A 27,108-nucleotide genomic window follows, 5' to 3' on the forward strand; every position below is an offset into this window, starting at 1 on the left:
CATTACCTTTGATTTGAGTTGGCTATATTACAACATCAGTCGCATTTATACATAGTTGACTTCTCTTTAAAAAGCTGTACAGGAGATCACATGACTATGATGTGCACAGATAGTCTCCCTGTAGTTATACTCTTCAAATGTATCAGTTTTAAAACTGGAAACTGCCGTATGCCCAAATATTACTGATTACACTAGACAGGGTCAGGCCAACATGACAACACATTGTCATGCTTAAACATATTTTGCTTTTTTCTGATAAATAACCAAGTATATTGCTGCTTATATGACAGTAAATTAAATGACCCAAAACAGCTGGTATCCAGTCAACGTTATTGTTGGAAATCAAAATACAAAATGTTCTGCATCCAATAAACACTTGAACAGGTTTCAGTCATGGGGTTTCCATGCGTGTCAATTAACATGTGAAATGGTGATGCGCATGCACGTTTGGGAGAATTACTCAGGTAAATCAGGTTTGTGGCCGAAAAAAATGGCCAAAGAGAGGGATAGGGTAAATCTCATTTACTCGTAAGTAACGAAAGACACAGGAAATCCACATGTCATGGAAACCCACATTTCACGTAAAGGGCATGTTTATCCTTAACTGTAAATATTGCAAGGGAGCAGGTCAGTTGTTAGTGTGGATTCCAAGACGGCAGAAAGTAGGCTGATAGGTGATTTTATGGTTAGCAGTGGTGTAGTTCACCTTAATGATAGTGCGGGCAGCTTTTTTTATTATTGTCTTTTGCTGTGTCTGGTCTGTCATGTTGTATATCTCTTGTGGGTTTACAATTCTGTATAGAACCACTTACCATGAACTGCCCTTATTATGATATTAATGCAGTTGTTTGAGAATACCCTTGCTGCTTAAATGTTTAACTGAATTAATTCCTGTCCTTTTTTTTTGATCCCAGCTATGTCCAAAGACAACGCATGTCTGCCCTCCACATTAGTAAATATAGTTGGTGAACTGGATGTCATGAGCCAGGTCTCTCAGAACTGACCAAATAAAATTGCAAATGAACACATGGACTGTGTTTTATTTGTTTGCAGAATTAATATTTAATACAACAGTAAAACCAACACAACTTAAAAGAAAGGAGAGAATCTCTGACAGCACGAGACTTATCAGATCGCTCCTGTCCAATTGAAACTGGCGTCTGAGGTAACCTTCACAGTTGCCAAGTCCGCTTATAATAAGCAGAATTAGGCTTGTTTTTGAGAGTCGCTGGTTGGAACTTGCATAAACATCTATACTCTAACATGGGTTCACTTATTTTGAAAGGCAATATCGCTTTTTTTTCTCGTGAGACTTGGCAACACTGGTAACCTTCCCCGTCTGTCTCACAGGCGGCCACTGATTCCTGACTCACTTTGCTGTTGACAGGTTTGTGCAGGATACAGCAGGCAGTGGCAATTTTGGGAACAAACTAATGCTGCACTTCAGTCCATTTCTTCGTATCAGCCACCTCCCTTTCAAGTGCCCACTACAAATATTTGTCTAAGCGTGGTGTTGAATGCTTCCTCAGCAGCGGTCAGCTGTCGGTTTTCAGCCATGGTGATCTGCAATACCTGTTGGTCAGTTTCATTTTATACCTCTGAGTTTATTTTTAATTTATGAGTCGTAAGATAAATTAGTTAAAACAGTATTCACTACTAACGACATGACACCCCACTAATGACATTTGAAAAACAATTTGGGCAAGAGCAGTAAAACACATTATTAACCAACCAGGCACAAGGTATTTTGCCTTATTACATCAGCTTAGATTCACTCGTGTACCAGTTTTCTGTTCATAAAAAAACATATTTTCACAAAATGTAATCTTCAAAAACAGCATGAGTACTTTATGCATAGCTAATTAACATATCAACCCCCACCTTTCCCATTCATTTGCATGTCGTCGGGTGAAAAGCCGGTTTACTCTAGTAAAATAAATTGAGCGAACGGAAACCCAAAAAAGCATTTTACACAAGACATTTTTCTTGTGTAAATGTCTTGAGTTAAGAAAAAAACCTGCATGGAAACCCCATGAATGTTGGTTTTCTTTTGCCTACTGTTTTCATTGCTTTTTCAGTTGACCAAGAAGTAAAAAAAATAAATAAATCTATCACAGTAAAAGAATCAAGACATGCACAATAACTTTATACTCCATTTCAAACAAATGGCTCCACACAGCTTTGTCACTCTTCCTTCCTGTTGAGTTCAGTTTGAAATACTGAAGTAAAAAATAAAACCAGAAACTTGACCTGCTACTGAGACAAACTAATAACTGTATATGAAAGGTATAGAAGAAGAAGTTGGAGAGCTACGAATGTGACCCGTTGTCCTGAGGGTTTCTGTGTTTTGGCAGGACCAGTCAGACTGGGACCTGAGCTCCCACAGTTATGTGGAGTGTCTGGATTTAATTGTGCAAGTCAAGAGGTCAGTTCTGGTCAGTAATCAGTTACCATTTAAGGAGAGGAAAGAATGGGCCCTCATTAACTCTTTGACTCCTCAGTCCTGATAACTTTTGTAGAATTGAAGGCAAGTAATCAAAAAAAAGTTGAATATTTTAATAATTAAAGAAAATAACTTAAGACATCTTAAGAATATAAATAGGTCTTCAGACCCAGTGTTTATTTGGCTTATGAATGAAATAGGGGCAATGAGGAAAATGTACAACATTACCATCTTGGCTTTATACTGTAATTGCTAACAGTTTCAAAATGAATTGGTGCAGTTATTTTATAACTCAGTTTGTGCTACAGGAAGAGCTCATGTTGGAATCACTATGCAATTATGCTTCGGGAGAAGGAGTTTATGTATTGTACAGGTAAATAACATTACTGGATTTCTAATTAATTTAGGGTGACTAGTCATTGATACAGTTGCAATACCTGTTATTCTGATTTGTGCATTAGTCAGTCAATTAACAATTGATGATCATGCAGGAACTGTAGTTATTGTTACTCTTCCCTGTCCTTCAGGTGTTCTGTCCCTGCCTGACAGCCTAAACCTGCACAGAGAGCAGCAGAGGTCCAACAAACCAGGAGAAGTGCACATGTACAGCCAGTCTGAACTGAGGACGATTGAGCAGTCCCTGCTTGCAACTCGTGTGGGAAGCATTGCTGAGCTCAGTAAGTAAACCTGACTGTTTTCATCACATTTAACTCAAGCAGTGCCTGGCATTCCATCATTCTATTTTCACCCAACAACCCAGCTTGCAAAAACTGTGATGTCAAATTAAATATAGCATGAACCTTAGGAAAAATACATTGGTATGAGAGTTGGCAAACAGTTCAACTCTGACTACCTTCAGGCATTTACTTATTTTAGGATGTATCTGACTCAGAACTCCCAAAGGGGCTAATAGTGGAGGCTGTAAAGGGCATCCTTTGCAGGATTATCAGTGGGAGTCAAGAATAAAGACAGTAAAGTTAATTTATTTTATCTAAACCATACAATTGCACTCTTGAAATTGAAGTTTGCATATGAATAATCTGCATACATTTACCATTATTTCCAAGAACCTCATCTTTCTCTAATACTATTTACAAAAACAAATGTCTGATCTGAAGAACAAATTGGTTAGAGCTGGATGCATCTTGTAGTAACTAATCATTTTTGTATGATACACATTTTTTTCAAACCTTACTGCTGTGTGTAGCAATCACATAGTTTCACTTTAAAATAGTTACACAAATAGAGATAACTAAATTAAGGTCCTTTTGTGTACTTAAGTTATGAAAACCAACATCTGTAATGGCGCTTGATAGTCTTTTGTAAGTTTATGCCAGAGTACCATTTTGAAAAAAATGTTTGTCAGGAATAAATTAAATTTCCATTCCCACCCATAAATCAAAATACTTTAAAATAACAGAATACAGTAATATTATTATTATGTCTTTTGTCCCAGCAATGGTTCAGCATAAGAAGCCTAATTCAAACAATACAAGGTCAAGTTCAGTTCACATTGAACATCTGTTCAGCTGCAGGTGAATGATTTGAAAGTAGAGACTCATTAAAATAAGTTGTCTGTGATTAGCAATGTAGATTTTGTTAAAGTAATTGTAGCTTGCAAAAATAATACCATAAGCCTTAAACATTTGCACTTCCATTAGCTACAATACATAGGTAAAAATGTGCAGTTATGGCATACATGTATTTACATTTTAAAAGATAATTTGTAGTACTACTTTAGGTTAAAGGATGTTCTCAGATTCTATGCCTTTTTTGGGTTATCTGTTTGACCTTAAGTGTGTCTTCCGGGTCAAAGCATGTTACTGGTTGAAAGCGTGTCAGTCAGTAGAGGAAGTAGCTGACTACTTACGGACGGAGGGAAAAAACAGTGAATAGGTGGGGACTTCACTGCCCAGGTAAAATGACCCAGGAAGTACAAGACGGTCTGTGAAAGCATGGCTCCATTTCTTTTTTCTTTTAAACTAAATACTATAGCCTGTTACTTAAGAGTTCCTATACTGTGTCACAGACATTGTAAAAGACTCTTAAACTAAGAAGCTTCTGGAGCTCAACCTAGATGTTTGACTGGGTTCTAGTTAAAAAAATATTTTTTATAGAAGTTTACTATGGTATACAGCAAAGCCTAGAAAAGTAAAATCCTATTGAAAGCCTTGTAGAGCAGAGGCGAGCAATGGTAATGAAAAGGAAATGATGGTAAACTGTTGTACTTGGTTAAAGCACAGTAGTAACATGTGGCAAATTGGTTTGCAGCGCGCAGGTGTAGAGGTGATGCAGTGCTCAGTAATAACAAACACAACACAGTTCACGGTGAGAAACAGTTCTTTATTTGTGGTGCAAATAATAGTAACCGGCCCTACACAACGACGTACATGGCATAGTTACAACCCATGGGGTTCAGTCCCAAAATAATAATAACACTAATAATAATAACACTACTTGATAAACACACACGGTCACAAGGCCAATAGTGAGTGCTCCTAGTGCAAGTGGTAAATTATACAGTAGTTAGTGAAACAGAAGTGCAGTGGTGTAGTCTGTGGTTGGCCATGGTGTTTAGCGACAGCTCCTGGATAGTTTAGCCTGCTAACAATGACAAATACAATTATTAATAGACAGACAAAAACAACACAAAAAAACACTCACAGTTAAATCACACTCATACGTCCTTTCCGTAACCATAACAAGGGAACAGATTGCTTGTCCACATCCCCTGATATACCTTCATTCCCGCCCGCTTCGGTAGCGAGTGCAATCACATATCCTCCAATCCATGACTGACACATCGCTTACCTCATTAAGGTGATGACATCTGCAATTGTGACTCCGCCCCCTTTCTGGATGGCTGACTTCCGACTGACCCTGGATTGAACTACCAAACCATTCAGTCCTGGGCACACTGTTCCTGTTATACAGCACCCTCACAAGTCGGGAAGGAGATTATTGGCTAGGATTAATTCGCTCTCTATCACATAGCAATACCCCACAAATATTCTTGAGCCAGCTATAGCTGTATTGTTGGGCAAATGCAGATATGGTGTGTGCATTGTATTTTATTTAATTTACTGTATGTTTCTTCAATCCAGTAGACACTGTGGATATGGGAATATACTCTAACACCTTCAGCATCCCAGAATTTTTAATTACATTTTTATAAAACAGTTTGTGTGAACTCTGTGGGGTTCAAGAAGTTGCCCTCCCCAAACTCTGAAAATATGAATTCTAAAATAGAAACATTGATAGGAAAGTCACAATAGCAGCTGTGGCATTGAAAAGATAGAAATCCCAATTCTCTAGTTGTAAGATAAAATAATGTAAATTATACCCTTGGCTTTTTAACTGCTGTGCCTTAAGAGCATACTTTAATGTGTCAGTTGTTCAATTTTTAGCAGAGTAATTGCTCAGGGCATTTAAAAGCAGACTGTTATGATACCCAAATCTTTTGTGTTACAGTGATACAACTACATATGGGAATTCTTTAGCATGTGTTACCCCTGTGTGATAGAGTCATTTATTGTATCCATCCAAAACACCTTGCAAACAGCAGTTTTTACATAACCTCTAAGATGAATTTGTGTTGTTTTATTCTCTGTCCCTGCACAGCTCTGCACTGAAGGCTCAGAAGTATTTAGTATGCTGTGCTGGAGTCAGTTGATACAATACACAATCCTGTCTCTAGGCTTTTATAGGATCTTAGTTGAGATACATATAGCAGTTGAGGTTTTCTAGTTAAACGCCTACTCACTGGATCCTACGTCAATGCTGTCCAGTTACACAGCCATCTCACTCCCTCAGCTCATGACACAGAGTTTCTAGCATTTCTAAGGTCTTGACTCAGACTTTAAAGGTGACAAAGCATATTCAGTTCTGACTTTTCAATGGAATTACCCACCCCCAACATCAGCCACTCTCTTCCAAATTCAAAATCACATTCAATTTTATACCTGAATATGTTTTTGGGTGACTTTGTACTACCTTTTTGTAAACTTATCTGCATCGTAAAGCATGATTTTTAATTTTACATTCCCCAAATAGTGTCTCAGTAGCAGCAGATACACAGATGCCCTCTCTCCTTGAATCATTGTTACCACTCTGTGACTTTGTAATCTACAGGGATGTTTCTGCTGCTACCTAAAGCAGCAGGGGGATCCTATGACTGGCACCTGTAAGCTAAGGGAAACCTCTAAACAAAGTAAACAAAATAGCTTTTTCTTTTAGTATGGTGGATTACGCATGTATACTGAGGCAGCTCACATCCAATTATTTCAGTCCTTAACCAAGTAATAGCTCATTTTTATTTAACGTTAGTGACCTGGTACACAAGGAGGTGTCACAAAGACGACTGCAGTGGGTGACGTCAGACCAGAAACAGGAACCAACACATAACACAGGTTTGGAAATGGTGAAGGCGCTGATGCACTGTTTAATAATTAAACAGACAGAAAATAAAAGGTTTGTAACAAAAACACTGACACCAAAACAGGACAGTGCACTTGAGCCAAAATAAATATACAAACAAAACATACTAACACTAAACAGACAGTCAAACAGTGGATGAACACAAATAAGTACAGTGCTGGTGTTTCCAGCACGTTGTAGCAATTGCTTATAAATCTCCTCTTTCTCTCACCCATTCTCCACTAACGAACACACAACCCCGAGTGAGTGAAAACATGCTGCTTTTATGCAGCTGTACCGAGACTCGATTGCTAATCAATCATTCAACTAGAGTCTCGGTACAACTGCACGTGAATTAATGAAGTGCAATTCCCCATGCTCACATATTATTACATTTTACCTGCACGTGAAGTGCTGTGCAGTCCTCATGCCTAAACACAAATAAACACTTGTGCTTGTAACCCACATTATATCCCATGTACCAATTACTATACACCAACATTAACACGCAACATATAACACAGAAATACACACAGAGTAATCAGTTCTTTGAAGGAGTGCCGTGGAATCTGTAGACAGGACCGTTTATAGTCCTGGAGCATTGCTGGAGCTCTGTTACAGAGAAAAGAGATCCTCTGCTGAGCCACCAGCAACACTTTCTGCAACACCTGGGTTTCCCTGAAGGTCCCCCATCCAATTATTAACCAGCTCCCACTTTGTTTAGCTTCTGAGATCTGACGAGATCAGGCTTCAACTGTGATTTAGCTGTTGGCTACAGATTAGAACAGTGTAGTCTTACCCACAGCTTGGGAGGAATAGCTTAATTTGCAGAACCCTGTAGAGATTCCTTTTCAATACAATATGAGTTGATATTTATTTTTTATGTTCCCCTTTGTGCATATCTCGCATGATTCAGCGTGTGTTTTATTATTCTGTTTGTTTTGAGCTATTACTTCAATTCTAGTTTCTTCTCTACTGTAATTAATGTACACTCCTTTTTTTAAGGGGCTATGTGTTTAAATATAGGCTGATTGTTAATTTATACAGCTGTTTAATTTATTTCCTTCATTATTTTAGTAGTAGTGGCAGTAGTAGTATTGAGTCATTCTTTTCAGATATTCTGGGCAATACATTTGCTTTAGATCAATGCCACTAATCTGGGTCCTTTATTGTATTGTATATACAGTATGATTCTGAAACGCAGTCATTCTAATTGGGTACAATAAGAATGATCACAATGACAAGAGTCAGTGTTTTATTACAGTCTCCCAAATTGATCCTTTAGGCTTTACTTTTTTAATCAAGTAGCTAATCAGTCAAGAATGTGATTATGTTGTTGCACCCACATAGCCACACTGCAGCGTTTCATGTTCATGTCTCTATGTGGAAAGGCATTCTGGCACTAACGGTGTAATATGTAGCCCTGGGCTCCTACAGTATTAAACGCTTGTGTTAAGAGCACTACTAATTCAATTTCACAGACAGCCAGCTCCCCCAAAGGGCAAAGCTGAGCCAAAGACCAAATAATCTTTATTATTGTAACAGGGGGAAGTGTTAGGTGTGTCACTGTATAATAATAAGGCAGATACAGAGCATTGGGTGTTGACACGCCACACAGGCACGTAGATTCAATAAACACACAGGTGCTGCCACTAGGGTACCAGCAATGGTAGCCCTAGTGTCAGATTTAATAAAGAAAACAAAACAAAGCGAAAAATAAAAGTTTGCCACACAAGGCGAAACTAGTCTCACTAAAAAAGATGTCCATGCACCAGGAACCTACTACACTACAAAAACCCTCTCTATACTTTTTGATCCCCTAAACTAACCTACTCCTGTTGCTCCCGAAGTGCCGGCTTCCCATCGACTGCAGGTTGTTGCCACAGTCCTGGCTGAGCAGAGCCTTCACAGGCATGTCTGTAGCAGTAATCCTGCAGAGTGGACGCTCTCCTCCTGGATGTAAACAAAGCGCCCCTCTGTGTAGCATGGCGGTGCAGTCTCCTCAAGCTGTGGCGCAGGCGCCCTTTGAGCTGCGCGCAGCCTCCCTGGGCAATACCACCCCCCGACCCCCAGCCAATCCGATCCTCCTGATCAGCTCAGCGCCGGGCAAACCTAACTGCTCAATTAGTTGCCTAGCATATCTTGTTCCGTGTCCCACCTGCACACATTTGCACAAGAACCAGCGATAGGGTTCTTCCTGTCACAGTTATGAAAGCTATATTAGTCAGTATTGACAGTACATTGGTAGTTAAGGCCTACGACTTAATACACCTACTGTACCTACTTCACATGAGCAGGTAATGTGGGTGGTTACACTGGTAGCATCTGACTCTTGTGGTTTCATTTATTATAATGTCAAAGTGTGCAAGCCTAAGGCTCCCAGAAAGAAAAGCAAACACTTCAGTGCATGACAGCTGCAATACAGTAACGTGGATCCCAAGTGAGACTCCAAGTACATAGTAGTTTGATGAAAAATAACATTCTGGTAAATGCAAATTATAAGGACTTTCGTTTTTTCAGCAGAAAATCACACTTTGGTTCTGACACAAAACGCAACAAGTACAGGCATTGAGTAGATATATTTACTTACTTATTGCAGCATGGTAGACTCTTGTGGCACTTAGAGTTATACAGGACTCCTGAAGCCTTACATTCCGCCATTAGCCAAAGCCACTTGGTTATTCTTGAGATTTACCTCTAAATGTCCGAAATGAAGAGTTATCATGTTTATTTCAGACATTTACCGTTTTGCTTGGTAAATGTCGACATTTACCAGTAAATCTTAAATGTTGCCAATATTCAAACTTTTACCATGCTCTGACCTCATAATTGTTTCCAAATGGCGATGTAACCTGTCTTTTCAAACAGGGGAGTGTTGCCTTTGGTTTAGCTGTATTAGGCATTGAAAAGGTGTAAAAGGTCTTGCTCATATCTGGGAGCAATTTGCACTTGTTATGAGCTGTTTAGTTACGAGGTGTTCATTTCGCTTTGAACTTTGTCTTCACTTAGATGCTTTGTTAAAAAAGGGGTCTGGTTACAATGCCTTCACTCTCAGAGTTGTAGTTGTGTAGTCCTTTTCACATTGAATGCATCAGGACAGTGCAAAATTACCTCTTTGGTCTGTACAGTATAATAGTAGACAGTATTTTGAATGCGGTTATTGCCTGAACATTCATGCTGGCTTGCAAATAGACCCAATCCCTGGGCTGGACAGGAGTACTGTTATTTGGCAAAGGTCATTAGGGTCACTACTGCTGCTTTTTCTCAATGCACGTATTTTACATTCAGAAGCACTCGACAGGGCCTTGGTTCTGGGTTGTTTCAAGAGATGTCACCTGTAGTCAGAACCCCTCCCCCAATACAAACATTATGCTGAGTTATTGCAAATGTAAATTGCACATGTACAAATCCTACAGGGAAAAGGCATGAGAAACACTTCAAACAAAAGAGGAGAGAGAACAAATGTAGGACAGGAAAACAACAATGCCCTCCATTAGAAATGAGAATGAAATTAGCACCTTCCAGGCATTATCAGACACCTGCTTCATTGTGAGAGAGGTAGGGGGTAGGCACATTCATTCCTGTTCAAGGTTAACACTTTACCATTGACATCAGTAATTTGCTATTATTACTCATTTATATTAATGTAATTTCCAGACATTAATATTCTAGACATTTCAATTCAAACGGTCAGTGCAAAAGGTGGAAGAAAGGGGAGTAGAACACAAAAATATTTAGGGTTTGGCAAGACCAATTAAAATGTGCAGTTATTATTAAGCAACATTTATACCCTACTTTGAATGTCTCTTGTTAAATGAAATAACTTTTTTTAAAATCCTATTCTCAAGGGATATAATTAACAAGAACACAGTGTAAATACATGTATCATTTAATTCATTGTTCCACTCACCTAATTCATCATTGCTAAGTTTGTGTATCCCTTCTTCCCAGATACAAGGGGTGGCATCCTGTCCCCTATATCTACCTGAGATAATGACATGCATTTTCTTGTGAATTTTCAGAAATTTCCAATCTTGATGTGAAGGGATCTTATTTGGCAAATGTCATCTAAGTAAAACAACAGTGTTTAAGTTAAAGTGCCTCTCAGATTAACAACAACAGAATCCAAACTGCTAGCCTTGCTGTCTTTGAAATGAGTGAGCAAAGTAACATATTCAAAGTAGAACAGCAGCTGTACCAAAATGAACTTCCCATGTGGCATCCCTCCTGCCAAAGGAAAAGCTCTGGATGGACTTTATCAAAACAAATAAAGGCTTTGTTGTCTTGCTATGAAGGCTGCCTGGTTATTTATTCACTTTAAAGATCATACCGGTACACACTATAGAAGCACCTTCGCCAGGAAATTCAGAGCCCCACTGGGTTTCTCTTCCACAAGGAACATTTCTGCTTATTCTGTTTAGCCATATTTTTGTTGACTGAGACACAGCATGAGCCAGATTGAAGCGGGGATCAAGAAACATTTGATCTAATCAACATTTGGGCTGGCGGTTCAATCCAGAGAAGCTTGGATGAAAGTGTCCGTGTCCGTAACAAGCTGCTTCCGGGGCATTGATACACGTATTGTGCACTTGACTCTGTCATCCAGGCCAACCCTGCTTTATCAAAAGCAGTGTGAACTCACGTACCCAACCCGAATGACACCTGGTCTTCACCCGAGTAGGTTCCAACCCGGGTAGAGCCTGCCAGTGTGAAAGGGGCTTATCATTAGTACTGTCCATCGTACTAACCAAAGAATCATCCACACTTAGTACACAACTTTTAGTCATTCAAACAGAACCAGTGTTTCTTGTTTCCTTCCAGTAATAGGTTAAGTAATTTTGTTTTGTAGGTGATTTGGTGTCCCGTGCAATGCATCACCTCCAGCCTCTGCACCTAAAGAATCACAGCAATGGCACCCCAATGCACCACAAGCAAGGGCTGGCATACTGGGAGCCTGAAGCCTTGTATACCCTCTGCTACTTCATGCACTGTCCACAGATGGAGTGGGAGAACCCCAACGTGGAGCCATCCAAAGTCACCCTGCAGACGGAGAGGTACGTCTTAAATATATGTGTTTGAGTTGCTGGTGTCTATAAGATATGTACGCTTGCAATAGAATAGCAGATGTGAAAACTTTTGAGTAAGTTTAGAGTAGGAATACAGCATATTTTAATTTTTGACCATAAGGATGATTTAACAAAATGCGTTCTGTGAGGATTTGTTGTCTGTAGCCACAATTCTGCATTACCACATTTTGTGCAGTGCAGCAACAACTGAATATGAATCTTGATCGAACATGTGACTAAACTCACAGCTCTAAGTCTCTCCCCCAGTGTGGCAGGAAATGGAGTTGCGGTGACTTCAGGCCAGAAGGCAGTACAAACACAGACAGGCAGGTACTGCAGCTCACAGGCGCGGTGTGCGCTGTTTATTCAACAACAAAAATACATACAAATATTTAAACAATTCAAACACTGATCACAGAGCGAAAGAAAAGATTTAAACAAAATAATGCCAAGCACAAAAATACAATCCAGGTCAGGCTGGGCAAATCGCCTTCACTGTTCCTGGATGTTTTAAATAAATTCTCCTCTATCGCTTGCTCCTCCTCACTGAGCAGGAAGAGCTGCAGGCTTTTTGTACAGGTGACCATCTCCTGATTTAGCAACAAATTAATCACTTACTTAATTTGGATGATGGCCACCTTCTGCACAAGGTTTTAAATCAGCAACTGGCAGAGGACGGGCTGGCAATTTCGTCACTGCCAGAGCAAAATAATAACAATACAAAACCAACGCTTTCTGCCGTATATATATATATATATATATATATATATATACACACACACACACACACACACACATGACTGTGTACCCCACAACACAATATTTTATGTTTGTTATTTGTTTAAATTTGTTTTAATAACACATACAATGCAACCCGTTCTGTGTAACATAACAAATAAAACCTTGTCCCGACTGAAATAAACCTGTACAGGGCTGCTCGCCCTGGTACTATCCCGCCCCCCCCCCCCCCCCCCCCCCCTTGTGCAAAGCACACATGGCCCCAACGGCCACCTCCCCCCTCAGTCTCAATGTCCCGAAAGTTGGGGAGCAAGGTGTCGATGCGGGCGGCCATGGTGGGAGGTCCTTCACCCCGCACTCCTTCGTGGCTGGCAGCTCCCTCTTCATGGCTTTAGCCACTGTTTCTCCTGCTGCGAGCTGGTCTCCTGACTCAGGCAAAGCAGAGCCTGCAGCGACCCCAGGCGAAGCAGAGCTGGCGACCCCAGGCAAAACAGAGCCCTCAGCGGCCCCAGGCGAATCAGAGCCCTCAACGACCCCAGGCGAAGCAGAGCCCTCATCGACCCCAGGCGAAGCAGGACCGGCAGCAACCCTAGGAGAAACAGAGGAGAGATAAGCAACCCCAGGTGATGCGGGACCTTCGGCAACCACAGGAGAAGCGGGACCCTCGGCAACCCCAGGCGAAGCGGGACCCTCCGCAACCCCAGGCGAAGCGGGACCCTCTGCAACCCTAGGGGATATAAGAGAGACACAGGCTGCCCCAGGCGATGCGGAGCAACAGGCAGCCCCAGGCAATGCAGGCATGGCATCCTTGGGCGGTGCGAGGCAGGCATCCTTGGGCGGTTTGAGGCAGGGCAGCAGCGGTCCCTCGGAAGGCGACGGTGGGAAGAGCCAGGCCTTGCTGTGGTGCGGAGATTGGCCCTCTTCTCAGCCACTGTGGCCGAGCATTTTCCCCCATGCTCCCCTCAGCGCCCTATGCAGGGGCTGCTGAGTTCGGGCAGCACCCTGCCCTGTTCCCTCCAATGCTGAAGGGAGAGGCAGCTCCTGCTTCTCTCCCTCTAGCGGAATTGGAGACAGAGGCCGCTCCTGTTGCTTTGCTCCTGGTGGAGGTGGAGACAGAGGCAGCTCCTGCTGCTCTGCTCCTGGTGGTGGTGGAGACAATGGCAGCTCCTGCCTCTCTTCTCCAGGTGGTGATGGTGGTGAAGACAGAGGCAACTCGTGCTGCTCTGCTACTGGCGAAGGTGGCAGGGGCTCCTCCCCTTCTGGTGGCGAAGGCAGCAGGGGCTCCTCCCCTTCTGGCGGCGAAAATGGCAGGGACTCCTCCTCTTCTGGCGGCGAAGGCAGCAGGGGCTCCTCCCCTTCTGGCGGCGAAGATGGCAGGTGCTCCTCCCCTTCTGGTTGCGAAGGTGGCAGGGGCTTCTCCCCTTCTGGTTGCGAAGGTGGCAGGGGCTTCTCCCCTTCTGGCTGCAGTGGGGAAACCAGCAGGCATGCTCCCTCTGCTGGTGGAGGTGGGAGCTGCACGTAGTCCTCCCACGGTGGTGGAGACGGAACCAGCAGGTACTCTCCCTCTGCTGGTGGAACCAGCTGGTATTCTCCAGCTCTTCCTCCCCATCCTCTTCCTCACTCAAAAAAGTTACAATAAAAAAAAATGAAAAAAACTGTTGTATCCTTTCTGAAGTACCTCCTCTGGCCTGAGTCCAGGAGGCGCTGGTGATCCCACAATTGACACCACGTGTGGCAGGAAATGATGTTGCGGTGACGTAAGGCCAGAAGGCGGAACAAACACAGACAGACAGGTACTTGAGATCACAGGCACGATGTGCGCCGTTTATTAAACAACAAAAATACATAAAAATATTTAAACAATTCAAACACTGCTCACAGAGCGAAAGAAAAGATTTAAGCAAAATAATCCCAAACACAAAAATACAATCCAGGTCAGGCTGGGAAAATCACCTTCACTGTTCGTAGATGTTTTAAATAAATTCTCCTCTCTCGCTCGGTCCTCGCTCGCTCTCATACTCTCTTACTCTCCTCCGTACACCCATACTGAGGAAGGAGAGCAGCAGGCTTTTCATACAGGTGACCATCTCCCGATTTAGCAACAAATTAATCACTTAATTCCGGAGATGGTCACCTTCTGCACAAGGTTTTAAATCAGCAACTGGCAGAGGATGTGCTGCCAATTTCATCACTGTCAGAATAAAATAAAAACAATAACAAAACAAACGCACAGTGTTCCGCCATCATATATATATATATATATATATATATATATATATATATATATATATATATATATACAGAATAAAACATAATACAATAAACAAATAAACTCTAAGTTAAATGATTTTTTTTATTAAATTTACTTCTACTAGAATACATCCAGCAACTAAGGCCCTGTCCACACTGTGCCTTTAAACCAAATTAGTTGCCTTTAAACCGGCTTAAAAGTGCTAAATACGGTTAGCGTCTACACTACGCAGCGTTTATACCGTACTCGAGAACCGGACCCACCGCGGGGTAGTCATGAGTCCGGTTCTAAATTAGATCCCATCAGGCAGTGCGGTTTGTTAGAAGTGTGGACGCTGTAATACTAAACTACATTCTTTGTGTATCCTCCAATATCCCAAAATGCTTTCTGATATGTTTTGGCACATGGACATTACAAATACAGTACTCAGTACAGGCGCCTGAAGGAGTTGAGAACGACTATAAATACTGCAGTACCATATACAATTTCTGAGGCTTGTAAAATGGTGGATCGATCATGGAAGACGTGATCAGGTGCCGAAATCAAGGCACACTGATATCTGGAGCGATGAAATCAGTGAAGGAGAACTTCAGTGTTCAAAACGAAACGCACACATTATGATTAAAAAAAAACTGTTTTTAAGAAACAAAGCCCAACTTTCATGCTAATAAGCGATATGTCTTCCATGGGCATGGACTCCATATTTGCCGGGTTCTAAAGCTAAAATGCAGTGCATGGTGGTATAATGTCATACTAAGTCCCTGTGGCAAAGTGGTTTGCAGTGTGCAGGTGTAGAGGTGATGCAGTGCTCAGGAATGACTTCAAACAACACAGTTTACAGTTAAACAGCTCTGTATTTGGCTCTACACAACAGTGTGTATCGTGCAGGTAAACAACGGCGTTCAGTCTCAAAATAATAATATTCACTAATATAAACAAGACACACACAAACACAGCAAGGTCACAAGTCCAGAGTGAGTGCTGTTAGTGAAAGTGGTGATTTACAGGTTTATACGTGCACAATGGTGAAGTGTAGTCTGGGTTGAATTGCTGGCTGTTTAGCTACACCTTGCGGATATTAGCCTTCTATAAACAACAAATGTAACAGTTTGATAGAGAAACAAAACAACACACAACAACTCACAGTTTCTTTACAACACAGTACTCCTTCACTGATTCTTTCATAACCATAACAAAGGAACAGATTGCTTTGCCACATCTCCTGATATACCCTCAGCCATTCCCCTTCTTCGGTAGTGAGTGCAATCACATATCCTCCAATCCATGACTGACACATCGCCTACCGCATTCAGTCGATAACTTCTCGTATTGTGACTCTGCCCCCTTTCTGGATGGCTGACTTCCGACTGACCCTGGAATGACCTGCCAAACCATCCAGTCCGGGGAACACTGGTCCTGTTTTACAGCACCATCACAGGTCAAGCAGGAGATTGTTGACTCGGATTCATTCGTCCCACAGTCCATTGCGCTGCTATTAAATGTAACCAAACTATTTTAACAATGTTTGTACACATTAAGCCCAAAACGGTACTTTAGTGTGGACGCTTTGAGCTGGATTAATATAAAACGTTTTTGAGTATGGTTCTCAAGATTATGTAATGTGGACAGGGCCTAAATAAGGATCTGTACGTGTTTGTACTGTCTTCAAAAATTAACTCAAAGACACAGTGGAAAAGGCCACAGCTGCAGTCAAAGAGGTAATTGGTTCAGTACGGAGAATCACAATTGCCATGGACAGATGATCTAAAAGGGGTCTGTCTGCATCATTTTTGACCCTGTTTGGAAAACAGGCACACCACATCCTGCTAAACTTACATAATATCAATCATCCACACACAGGCAAGATGATTGCTGAGAAACTTGAGTCCAGTTTAAAGTAATGGAATATTGATCCTAAAAAAAATACTTCTGATCATAACAGATAAAGGGAGCAACATGATCAAGGCTGTTAAATGTATGGCATGCAGGGATGAATATTCTTCATCTAACTCAGAATTAGAAGATGCATAGGATACCATTTCTGAAATGCCAGGAGAGGCTGTATAATTTTACTGATTTCCCTGCCTTGCACACACTTGGCAGAAAGAACTTGAGAAGCATGCAAGTTACACACATCTGTTGGGCAAGGCAAAGCAGCTGTGAGAAAGGTTAGAGACTTATTGAAGCATCTGGCAAAACCTTGATTGCTGATTGTCCAACAAGAAGGAACAGTTCATTGTTCCTGATTCAGCGTCTGCTGGAGGTAAAGACTGCGTTGAATGAAACTAAACCAACTGGGCTGGGACTTGAAGACATAAGTCACCTGCTACAGCCTTTTGTAGAGCATACTAATTGGATAGGATAGTTTTGCTCTTTTTAATTTAATTTATTGCCAGCAATACTGGATATAGAGCATCATTTACAGCACACCAGCCACAACATCATACTTGCTCAGAGTTGGCTGCACTCTTTAGGCAAGATATTTGAACCATTACTGCAGCCAGGTTGTGTTGGATTTGAAGTTCTGTTGGTGGCACCCTTACTTCGTGATCCTGAAATGAAAGTGCTACTGAATGCTGTCAAAGCCTACGTTAAATGTTAGTCAGCTGTTGATTCACAGAGACAAGCCCATCTCAATCAGCTGCTTCTACCCCAACACCAGTAAAGAGATTTCATTTTCTAGCCAAGAGACTCACATCTGGCAATGGTGGGACATCCTGTACAAAGCCAACGACAGGGATGTGAAAGTGAATTTGAGAAGCATTTTCTTGAGTGCAAGAAGGAAACTACTTGGACATCAATGCTGTCACATTTTGGCTGGACCGAGAAACTGTTAACCAAAGAATCTCCAAGTTAGGCCAAGACTTGTGTATAGCACCTGTCTGTCCGACATACATAGAGTTTTTTTTCTGTTGTGGGGATTTGCCTGCAAGAAAGAGAAACAGAGGAGGATCTACCCTTGAAACCAGGGTCTTTTTGAAACTGAACCAAAATCTTTTGAAGTCCCTTTAGACAATTCACTTACAATAATTATGGCATTGTTGCCCAAAGCACATGGGTGTATGTGTTTGCACTCTCAAACAAAAAGAACTGGAATTTTAAGTGATTAATAAGTTTTTTCTTTTCGTATGCGTGAACCTAAAAAAGTCTCTTAAAATGAGAAGATACTGAAACTTTTTTTTTCTAAAACTAAAAAATCTTTCTGAATTTAGTTAACTGAAACTAAAACTGATACGAAATAATTATATAAAATGAAAACTAAATAGAAACAAAATTATCATCTTACCAACTAAATAAAAATTGAAACTGAATTGAAATGCTAAAACTGAAAAAAACACTGATATTGATGTCACACAAATAAATAGATTCACCAATGCCACCAGCTGGACATTTAAAATAACAACGGATTATATTATCGAAGAACAAAAAAGAGAATCAGTCATTTAAGCAAAAAATAAGTTACATCTGTTTTGCCTAGACATAGAATATACAACCCAAGAAGAAAATGAATGCAACTGTTTTGCTGAGAAAAATCTTCATTTCACCAAAAAGATGTATAGATAAGGCAAACAGTAGAGTAAAACAACTCATAAAGACAACTGATCCTCTGTAACACTGTTTGATTTTGTTGCCACTGTCACCAGCTGGAACGTGCTGCCAGAATATTGCACTCACATGGAGTTGCCTATCTCAAAAGAGGCTGGCAAGCTCCAGTGTACAACAGAGCAGAAATTGCAGTAGTGCATATTTTCAGTAACTGAGGGGCCACTAATGTTTCCCATAACATAATTCCACTTTGCACTTTGCAGGAAAGGAATTCAAATTTCATCAAATCTATCAGGTCTTATTATGTTATATGCATATCCACTGATTTAAACAAGATGTCACAGATCACTGGAATACTGCAGCAACATAGTCCCTGTTTATTAACCAAGCTAGGTTTGGTATTAACATAATCATTTTGAAAGGTTATTTTTAGTTTTTTTTTAGGTTTAGATTATAAAAATCTTAGCGATTAATAAAATATATTCATGTCTGCTCCTAGTTCAGCAATCTCTTTACATTTCTCTGAGTACAAGTTACCACAAGCATGTACCAAGGCATCCAGAAACTCGTAATAAACCACATTCTCATAATGTTTGGTTCCCTACAGGGCCATTATGATCTCCAGACACAAGAGGCTCAAAATCTGTGCATTTTGCTTTTACATGTTAATTGTCCATCTAGCTTTCCTGAAAAGATCAGATAGGCTTTGAAAATTCCCCCTATGGGGTGTGAAATGAATACAAAAGACAATGCTGATGTAAAACAGGCCCACTTTCTCTAAAGAGGCACTATATTCATTTGCTTCAGGCTTGTTCTGCATGAAGTGGAATTTCACCCCAGTTTAGTTTTGATGCTTTCCCATAAGCTGGCCCACTTAATTTTATTTATTTTTTAAATAAAATCCCATTAGACTTTTGGAAATCCCAGTGCTTCATACTCTTTGGGGTGACACATCTTTCTGAGAAAAATGATGATTGTTGAAGTCATTGTTGAAATTTGCAAGTAATATGTAACTCTTGTACACAACAGGGTAAGATGTATGTCTAATGTGGACAAATAAAATAACTCTAGTGACATCCATTTTTCAGTATGTGTCTGTAGGGTGTGTGGGTGATTCACTGATTACACAGGAGTCAGAAATGTTTTTGAGACTCCACACAGACGCACAGGATTTATTATTGACGACAGGGTACCAGCAATGGTACCCTGGGATACACTCAGGGTTGTTACCAGCAATGGTATCGCCCTCAGGTACTGTACTTGTAGAAATAATAGTTTATAATCAAAAGGAGAAATCAAAAAGGAAAACAAACGCTGTAAATAAAACTACAAAGAAAAGTGTTGCTTTACACACGATCTTGCCGTCACCACAAGCCTACTTTTATGGGGTTGCCCAGATCCCCAGAGCCAAAATAATTAACGTCCCAGGGACTATACTTTGCCAGTTTGGGAACGTAAATAAACTCAAATCAAGTGGCTATCTCACTCAGCCGCCTCCACTGCCTTGCCTTATTCTCCCAAGGAACAGGACAATGCCATTTTTATGGGGTCGATCGTCTCCCCAAAACCCGCACCTCAAAGAGGTCTGAGCAACACACCCTCACTCAACCTTTGTGTCAACGCCATGACTGACAGAGTGGTCAAAACAGGGCTTCTCACAAGAATTATTGAACTGCCCCTGTCTATGGCTAGTTTTATAATTTGTATTTATATTTTAGGTTTTGCAAAGCCTGTTTTCAATAATGCATTCACCTTTTCACAACTCTCTGTAAAGCGGGTATGGGGTTTATCTTCATGCTTTGTGCTCTGCCAACTAGAAGGTTTACAAACAGAAACAGTGTGAGTTAAAATTTCATGAATGAGGGGCCATAAAAATAGCTTTCTTTCAATTCCTTTAACTGCAGTACCTGCATGTTGTTTGGTTTCTCCATAAGCTGAGATTGCTTTTGGATTCAGCATGCCAATTTCAAAACAAATACTCAATATGAGCATTCTGGCAGCTTTGGCACCTTAATGTAGAGACTGACATTGAGCTGAATGCATTACTGTTTGGCTTCACTTAAACAGTAAGGATGACAAATGTTATTTAACTGTGACTGCAAAGTAACTCGCTTGGTGAGATGGCTGGCATTCTGGGAAAAAAAAAAAAAAACATCCCCTGAGCTTCATGAATGTTTCATGTATTTATTGCAGAATATTCCAGATGGGTATTGTAGCAGGGTAGAATCAGGAATGAGAGACTCCGAAACAAGGAGCTACAATTTAAAAGCTGTTGGCGCTTGTTTATTCAATTCAATAAAGAAACAGGGCACGAGGGTCAAAATAAAAGATTATGGAAATCAACTTCTTTGTTGCACTCTACTAGCTCTTTCTTAAGCTGGGATTCTGTGCCTAACAGGTATTTTAAAAGGAGTCTGAAATAAAACAGACTTATCTCAACATTTGATTGCCTGTAGCTGTAGTCTTTTACTGGGATATTTAACTCAGATTAAAGGGTCGTTTGTAACACAACTTAATATGGGGAATGGGAAAATCCAAGCCTAACAGGTGTTTTAAAAGGAGTTGTTGATCCGAGTCAGAAAAAATGTACACAGACTTCACCCGACATTTGAATACCTTAATTAAGATGCTGCAGTGGAGAGCTCTGTTTGGCCAAAAATCCCAAAGTTTGAGATAGGTGAATACAGCCACATATTTATGAACAATTGCACCATTGTAGGACTTATTAACACTAGCCCAGATCACACACCTGCTAAAACAGACTAAGATTTGCAAAGCTGTGATATTAGATACAGTGCTGCCTGGCAGTGCCAACTATCTGATTAGTTCATTATTAATACCAAAATTGCATTGTCTGTAATAAAATATTTCATGAACAGTTTCATTTCAGTCTTGGAATTGAATGGGCACACATATTTGGAATGTTGACAGTGGCATTGGGACTGTATGTACAGTATGATGCTGTACTGCACGATGGAAAGGTCAGTTGGCTGTTGACCTTCAGTATAGTGGTAAATATACCTTATAGGTCCAGTACAGTACATAAGTCATTTTTGGGTCCAGGTTGGGAGGGGTTATTCTCTGCAGTACTTGACTTTCTCAGTCTAGATGTAATTATGAACACTGTGACAGACAGTTTGATCAGGGTAATAAATCTCCAGTAAAGCTGCTGAAGAGAAGGAGTGAGCTGATGGCAACATAAGGCTTTGATTAATGCCTGTGTCCCTGGGCATTTTATAACAATAACATACATACAAAAGGATGACATTATTTTAAACTAACACTGTGAAAGTGTAATTTGTTGCATATCAAATTACTTGATTATAAAACTGGGCCTAGTTATAGCATGGTCTTGTGTTCACTGTTCTGTAATGATAAGGTTTCACTTGCTTTTGGCAGATATTTTTTGGACCCAAGGCTGCAGATGACTGCAATGCCCTTCAAAAGAGGACCAAACTAAATTATGTTATATTTGTTGATCTTTTTAGCCAAAATGTAGACTTGTTGCTGATGAGAACTTGCAGTTGTTAAATTGTTTACTGTTTTTGCACCTCATTGCCACCTGTTACAGTATACTGTGTAACACGTGTCTGTAATCTTTTTCTTATTTGTTGAATAGGTTTATATTTTTTTTCTGAAAGCTACTTCTGCAGTTTTGTGAGCCTCTTGGCCAGATCGCCATTGAAAATGAGAATCTGTTTCCAACTGACTTAGAATTATCTTTTCTTCTGCCATTGTTTACGGAAGGCGCGCAAAGGTTGCTATTCCTCATTGGTCAGTTCCCTAGCTGCCGTGCGACAAAATCACAAAAATAGACACCAGTCTTATATTTTTTTTGCATCGCTTCAGTGTCGCTTGTCTCATCTCAAGCAGTGTGAACGGCTCGTATCAAAAATACACTTTTAACTTGGATCTGATTTTAGATATAATGTATATTTTATTCTATGAACAACTAGGAGAACAAAATACGATATTGCATAATGATAAATTTTCATTGAGGAATCACATCCCACAAACTTACCAGAAAACATGGTTAAAATACCTTATCCTTACACTGTAGATGAGTGGTTGTGTGGTTGTTTTGAGAAATGACAGACCTGTTGATTTCTAAATCTAATATTAGCTTTTAGCGTTTTTTTTTTTTGTTTTGTTTTGTTTTTAGCTAGGAAACTGAATACAGTACTTCCTTTTTGTGGTGATGTGATTTAAAGTGAGGTGTTACTGTTATTCACGTCTAGCCCTTAAGGGATCTTTTGAGAAACTGTGTGGAGCGTTTGGCTGGCTGAGTGTTCTGGGAAAGTAGGCCAGTGATTACAGCAAAAGAAAACCACCATTTTGCGGCTAAGCTGATGTAAACAAGTGATCATATTATATAGACCACAAAGCATTCGCGTCTGAGTGTACTGGCGCTGTCTCAACAAGTGAAAGCTGTTTTCTTGTTTAAGACCAATAAATTATAAATAAACCCCTGGCCAGAACTGTGAGATTCAAATTGTTTTGCTAAGCTCATTTCTCTAGGGACACCCTTCCAGTTTTATTTGGCCTAAAACAGCAATGAGCAACCCCTTAATAATTCCTGTATCAAAGTCTGATGCTGTTTTTATTTATTTCTTATGTGATACTGTGATAATGGTTTTATTTATTTTTTATAGTGAAACTGTGATAATATACCTGTAACCACCTTCAGCCCCGGCAAGCACCTTAATTATGTTTAGCAAATTACTAGCTCCCTATATAAATTCAGAGTTTGTATTATTAGGAGATCTAAATTAGGACATGACTAAACCTTGTGACATTGTTAAGTATCAGTTGGACTTTTTAAATCTTTTCCAAATTATGACAGAACCTACTAGATTTGATACCATGCTGCCTGACAAATCAATTTAATTGATATTATTCTTACTAATACTCCATTTGAAATATCAATCAGCTGTCTTTTGTCAGGACTTGAGTGACCATTGTTTTATAGCTTGTACTCGAAATGGCTTTATAGAAAATCTTCCTTCTACAATTTTATTAAAACAAAGCTTAAGAAATTTTAACGAATAGGTCTTTTTACAAGATTTAGCATTATTAAACTGGAGTAGAATTAGTTTCAGTGGAAGGCGCATGCGCTTTTTTTAAAGACACTTTCAGTAATATTATTAACAAACATGCACTTGTACTAGTAGTCGTAGTAGCCCTTGGTTTAATTTTGAAATGGCTTCTTTAATTGAGCAAAAAAAAATCTAGCATGGCGAAAGGCAAGGACTACTAACAATCAAGCTGACTGGCTTTCTTTTAGGCAAACCAAAAATACATGTACTCAGGCTATTAGAAAGGCTAAAGTCAATTACTATAATTACCAATTTACTAATTTTGGAAATAATCCTAAGAAATGTTGGCAGACAGTTAAAATTATGGAGAATAGATCATCATCCTCACATTTACCGGTTTCAATTATTTCTGAAAACATAGTTGTTACAGATGAAATGTGTGCGGTTGATTTATTTAGTCATCATTTTACTGAAGCAGGGCACATGTTTGATAAGGCAATAGGAAACAATACTGTTAGCTCTGATTTATTAAAGCCTGACAATATCGGTCTTTCTCCTTGTCCTTGTAGCTTTGCTTCGCAGGCTGTCACAGAAGCAGAGGTGCTAGCTGAGTTACTTAACATAGATACTAAAAAGTCAACAGGATGAGGTGAGGTCAGATCCAAATTGCTATTGGCCAATTTCTATCTTACCTTGTTTATCCAAAGTTATGGAAAGAATTGTTAATAAGCAGTTAAGTTATTTTTTAGACAGTAACAATGTTATATCGGATATGCAGTCTGGTTCTTGTTCCGGGCACGGGTGCATCACAGTAGCTTTGAAAGTTTTAAATGATATCATAACAGCCCTTGATAAAAAGCTAACTTTTGACACTGTTGATCATGCCATTCTTTTGCAAAGGTTGAGTGGTATTGGTTTGAATAAGAACTCTCTTACATGGTTTCAGAATCATTTTTCTAATCAGGTCCAGTGTGTAAAGTCAGACAGATGTGTCTCTCAATCTCTTGTAGTTACAAAGGGAGTCCCACGGTGCTCTGTTTTAGGTCCTACTCTTTTTTCCATGTTTATAAATAATGTGGCTAAGGTACTAGGTAGTTCTTTCATCCATCATTATGCAGATTACATATTCAGTAGGCTCTTCTATATCCTTAGCAGTGTCTGATCTGCAGCGTAGTTTTGATAGTGTCCAACAGGCTTTTTCTCATTTACATCGTTTGTTGAACACTAAATTTATGATGTTAAATAGAAAACAAATTGCAGTGGAGTTTGTAATGGTGACTGTAAAATTCTAACTCTTAATAAGATTGAACTGGAGCAAGTCACAACTTATAAATATCTTGGTATATGGCTGGATAGTTCATTCACTTTTAACACACATATTGACAGTCTACAGATTAAAGACATTGGTTCTCCCCATTCTTGATTATGGGGATGTTAGTTATAAAATGGCCTCCAGAATTGCTCTTAGGAGGCTTGATGTCTTGTACCATTCAGTGATAAGATTTGTGACGGGTGCTCCTTATACTCACCACTGCAATCTTTATTCTTTGATTAAATGCCCCTCTTTACATATGAGGTGTCTGACCCATTGGCATTTATTACATTACAGATCTTTGCCTGGTATAACCCCTATTTGTTAGCATAATTTGTTACAATTTTCATCGTCATCGTCAGATAAATTTATTAAACTAGTCCTACCTAAGGTTTTTACAGTTATAGCTCATTTCAGTTTGCTGCAACTAATGATTGGAATGGGTTACAACTTAGACTAAAGTTAAACAGTTTTCTTACAGTGAATGCCTTTAGCCGCAAGGTTAGATCCCTGCTGACTGATATCTGTGTCTGCTCATATTGATTGTATTGTTTTAAAGGTTTTTATTGTTCTCGTACGTTTGGTTGTTGTGAGCCTCTTGGTCAGGTCGTTATTGAAAATGAGAATTTGTTCTCAATTGACTTATCTGGTTAAATAAAGGTAATATAACCCTAACCCTCATATTTATTTTATTAATCAAACCACACTTAAACTGCTTTTATCAGCCAGGTAGTAGTACTGGTAGCATATTTACTGGCACTTGAACCCTTCTGTAGGTAATGGACAGGGGTGCCATTTAAAATTTTAGTAGGGTGGGGTGGAAATTTTAAGCGGGGGTCCAGGGGCTGATTAGGCCCCTGGAAGCTCTTGTTTGTTTGCAGATAAAAACTTAAAAATCAGTTTATTATGGAAGGATTTTCTGTGATTATTTCCTATATTTTTTATAAATCATACAATAACAAATGACCAACACAGGATGAACAGGGAAGTTTTCAAGCTAAACAATCTGCACATGTGGCATGCAAGCCCAGTACCAAATACAGCCATATTTTTAAGCTTATAATAAGTTCAGAAGATACAGGAGATATAGTAAGATATTACTGATCCCTCAGCCTTGTATCAATCCTGGAGTCTTAACACAGATATCAGTCACACGGTTTGATATATTGCGCACTATTCTTAGAGATAAATAATTTGGTTTTATAAAATAAAAATCTACTTACCCCTGCAATGATTGTTTTTGTAAACTTCTTTTGTCCCTGTGGCAAAGTGGTTTACAGTGAGCAGGTGTAGGGGTGACGCAGTGCTCAAGACAATGACAGACAGCAAAGTACTGGTGAAATGATGGTTTATTTATTTGTAATCCATAGTCTGGTGACAACAGTAAATATTAAGTGATAACAGGCAATGCAGAGCATGGTGTTCAGTCCCAAAATAATAGCCATGATATATATTCACCAACAATAAACACAAACGTGAACACAAGTACTGTAGTGCGTGTGGTGCAAATACAATTAACCATGGTTCAATCAATCAGTCAATCAATCTTTATTTTATATAGCACCTTTCATAGAGGACCGCCATCACAAAACGCTTTACAAGATGCAGTAACAACAAGAAAATCAATAATACTTTAAATACAGAGAAATTGATAATACATGATACACAGTAAAAAACAAAAAACAATGCCTAATACGTTAAATACAGTGAAGAATGCATAATATATGAGAACAACATAATATATGAAATAGTAGCAACAACACAGCAGCTAATAGCAGACATCAGTCTTAAAGATCATGGAAAGCAAGAGAGAACAGGTGGGTCTTGAGAGTTAATTTAAAGCGAACGACGGTGGGAGCATCACGCAACAAAGCTGGGAGAGAGTTGGAGCCATGAAGCTAAACGAACATTCTCCAAGTGTGGTGCACTTTTGCTTGGGGATAACAAGGAGGCCAGAGTGGAAAGACCTCAGCTTGAGTCAGACTCAGGTGCAGTGTTGTCCGGGTTTTGTGCTGGCCTGTAGCGACAGCTCCGGATTGTGTCTAATAACAACAAACAAGTATTTTAGACTCGACAAAACAAATTAAACAACGATAACAAAAGAGGTTCTCCTTCTGGTATCAGTATTAACTGTAACAAATGAATAGATCACCTCACTACGTCCCCTTATATACCGTCAGTCCCGCCCCCTGGTTAACGATTGCAACCGCTCCTCCAGTCAGCCACATCGTTTCCCTTCCGGGTGGATGATTTAGTGTACCGTAGCCCCGCCCCTTTCTAGATGGCCGACTTCCACCTAA

The 27,108-nt window shown here is 39.9% G+C and overlaps 1 protein-coding gene across 1 annotated transcript in view; it reads left to right on the plus strand.

Annotated features, from left to right (window-relative positions):
• Positions 1 to 27,108, plus strand: part of LOC121319697 (ankyrin repeat and BTB/POZ domain-containing protein BTBD11-A-like) — a 111,143-nt gene that overhangs the window by 67,957 nt on the left and 16,078 nt on the right. The window contains exons 2-3 of the mRNA XM_041257389.1: positions 2,971 to 3,120; positions 11,709 to 11,913. Of these exons, the coding sequence (XP_041113323.1) occupies positions 2,971 to 3,120; positions 11,709 to 11,913 (355 nt within the window). The remainder of the gene's footprint in view (positions 1 to 2,970; positions 3,121 to 11,708; positions 11,914 to 27,108) is intronic.

This window comes from Polyodon spathula, chromosome 8, assembly GCF_017654505.1.
Source record: "Polyodon spathula isolate WHYD16114869_AA chromosome 8, ASM1765450v1, whole genome shotgun sequence".
In the NCBI taxonomy this organism is placed as follows: Eukaryota; Metazoa; Chordata; class Actinopteri; order Acipenseriformes; family Polyodontidae; genus Polyodon; species Polyodon spathula.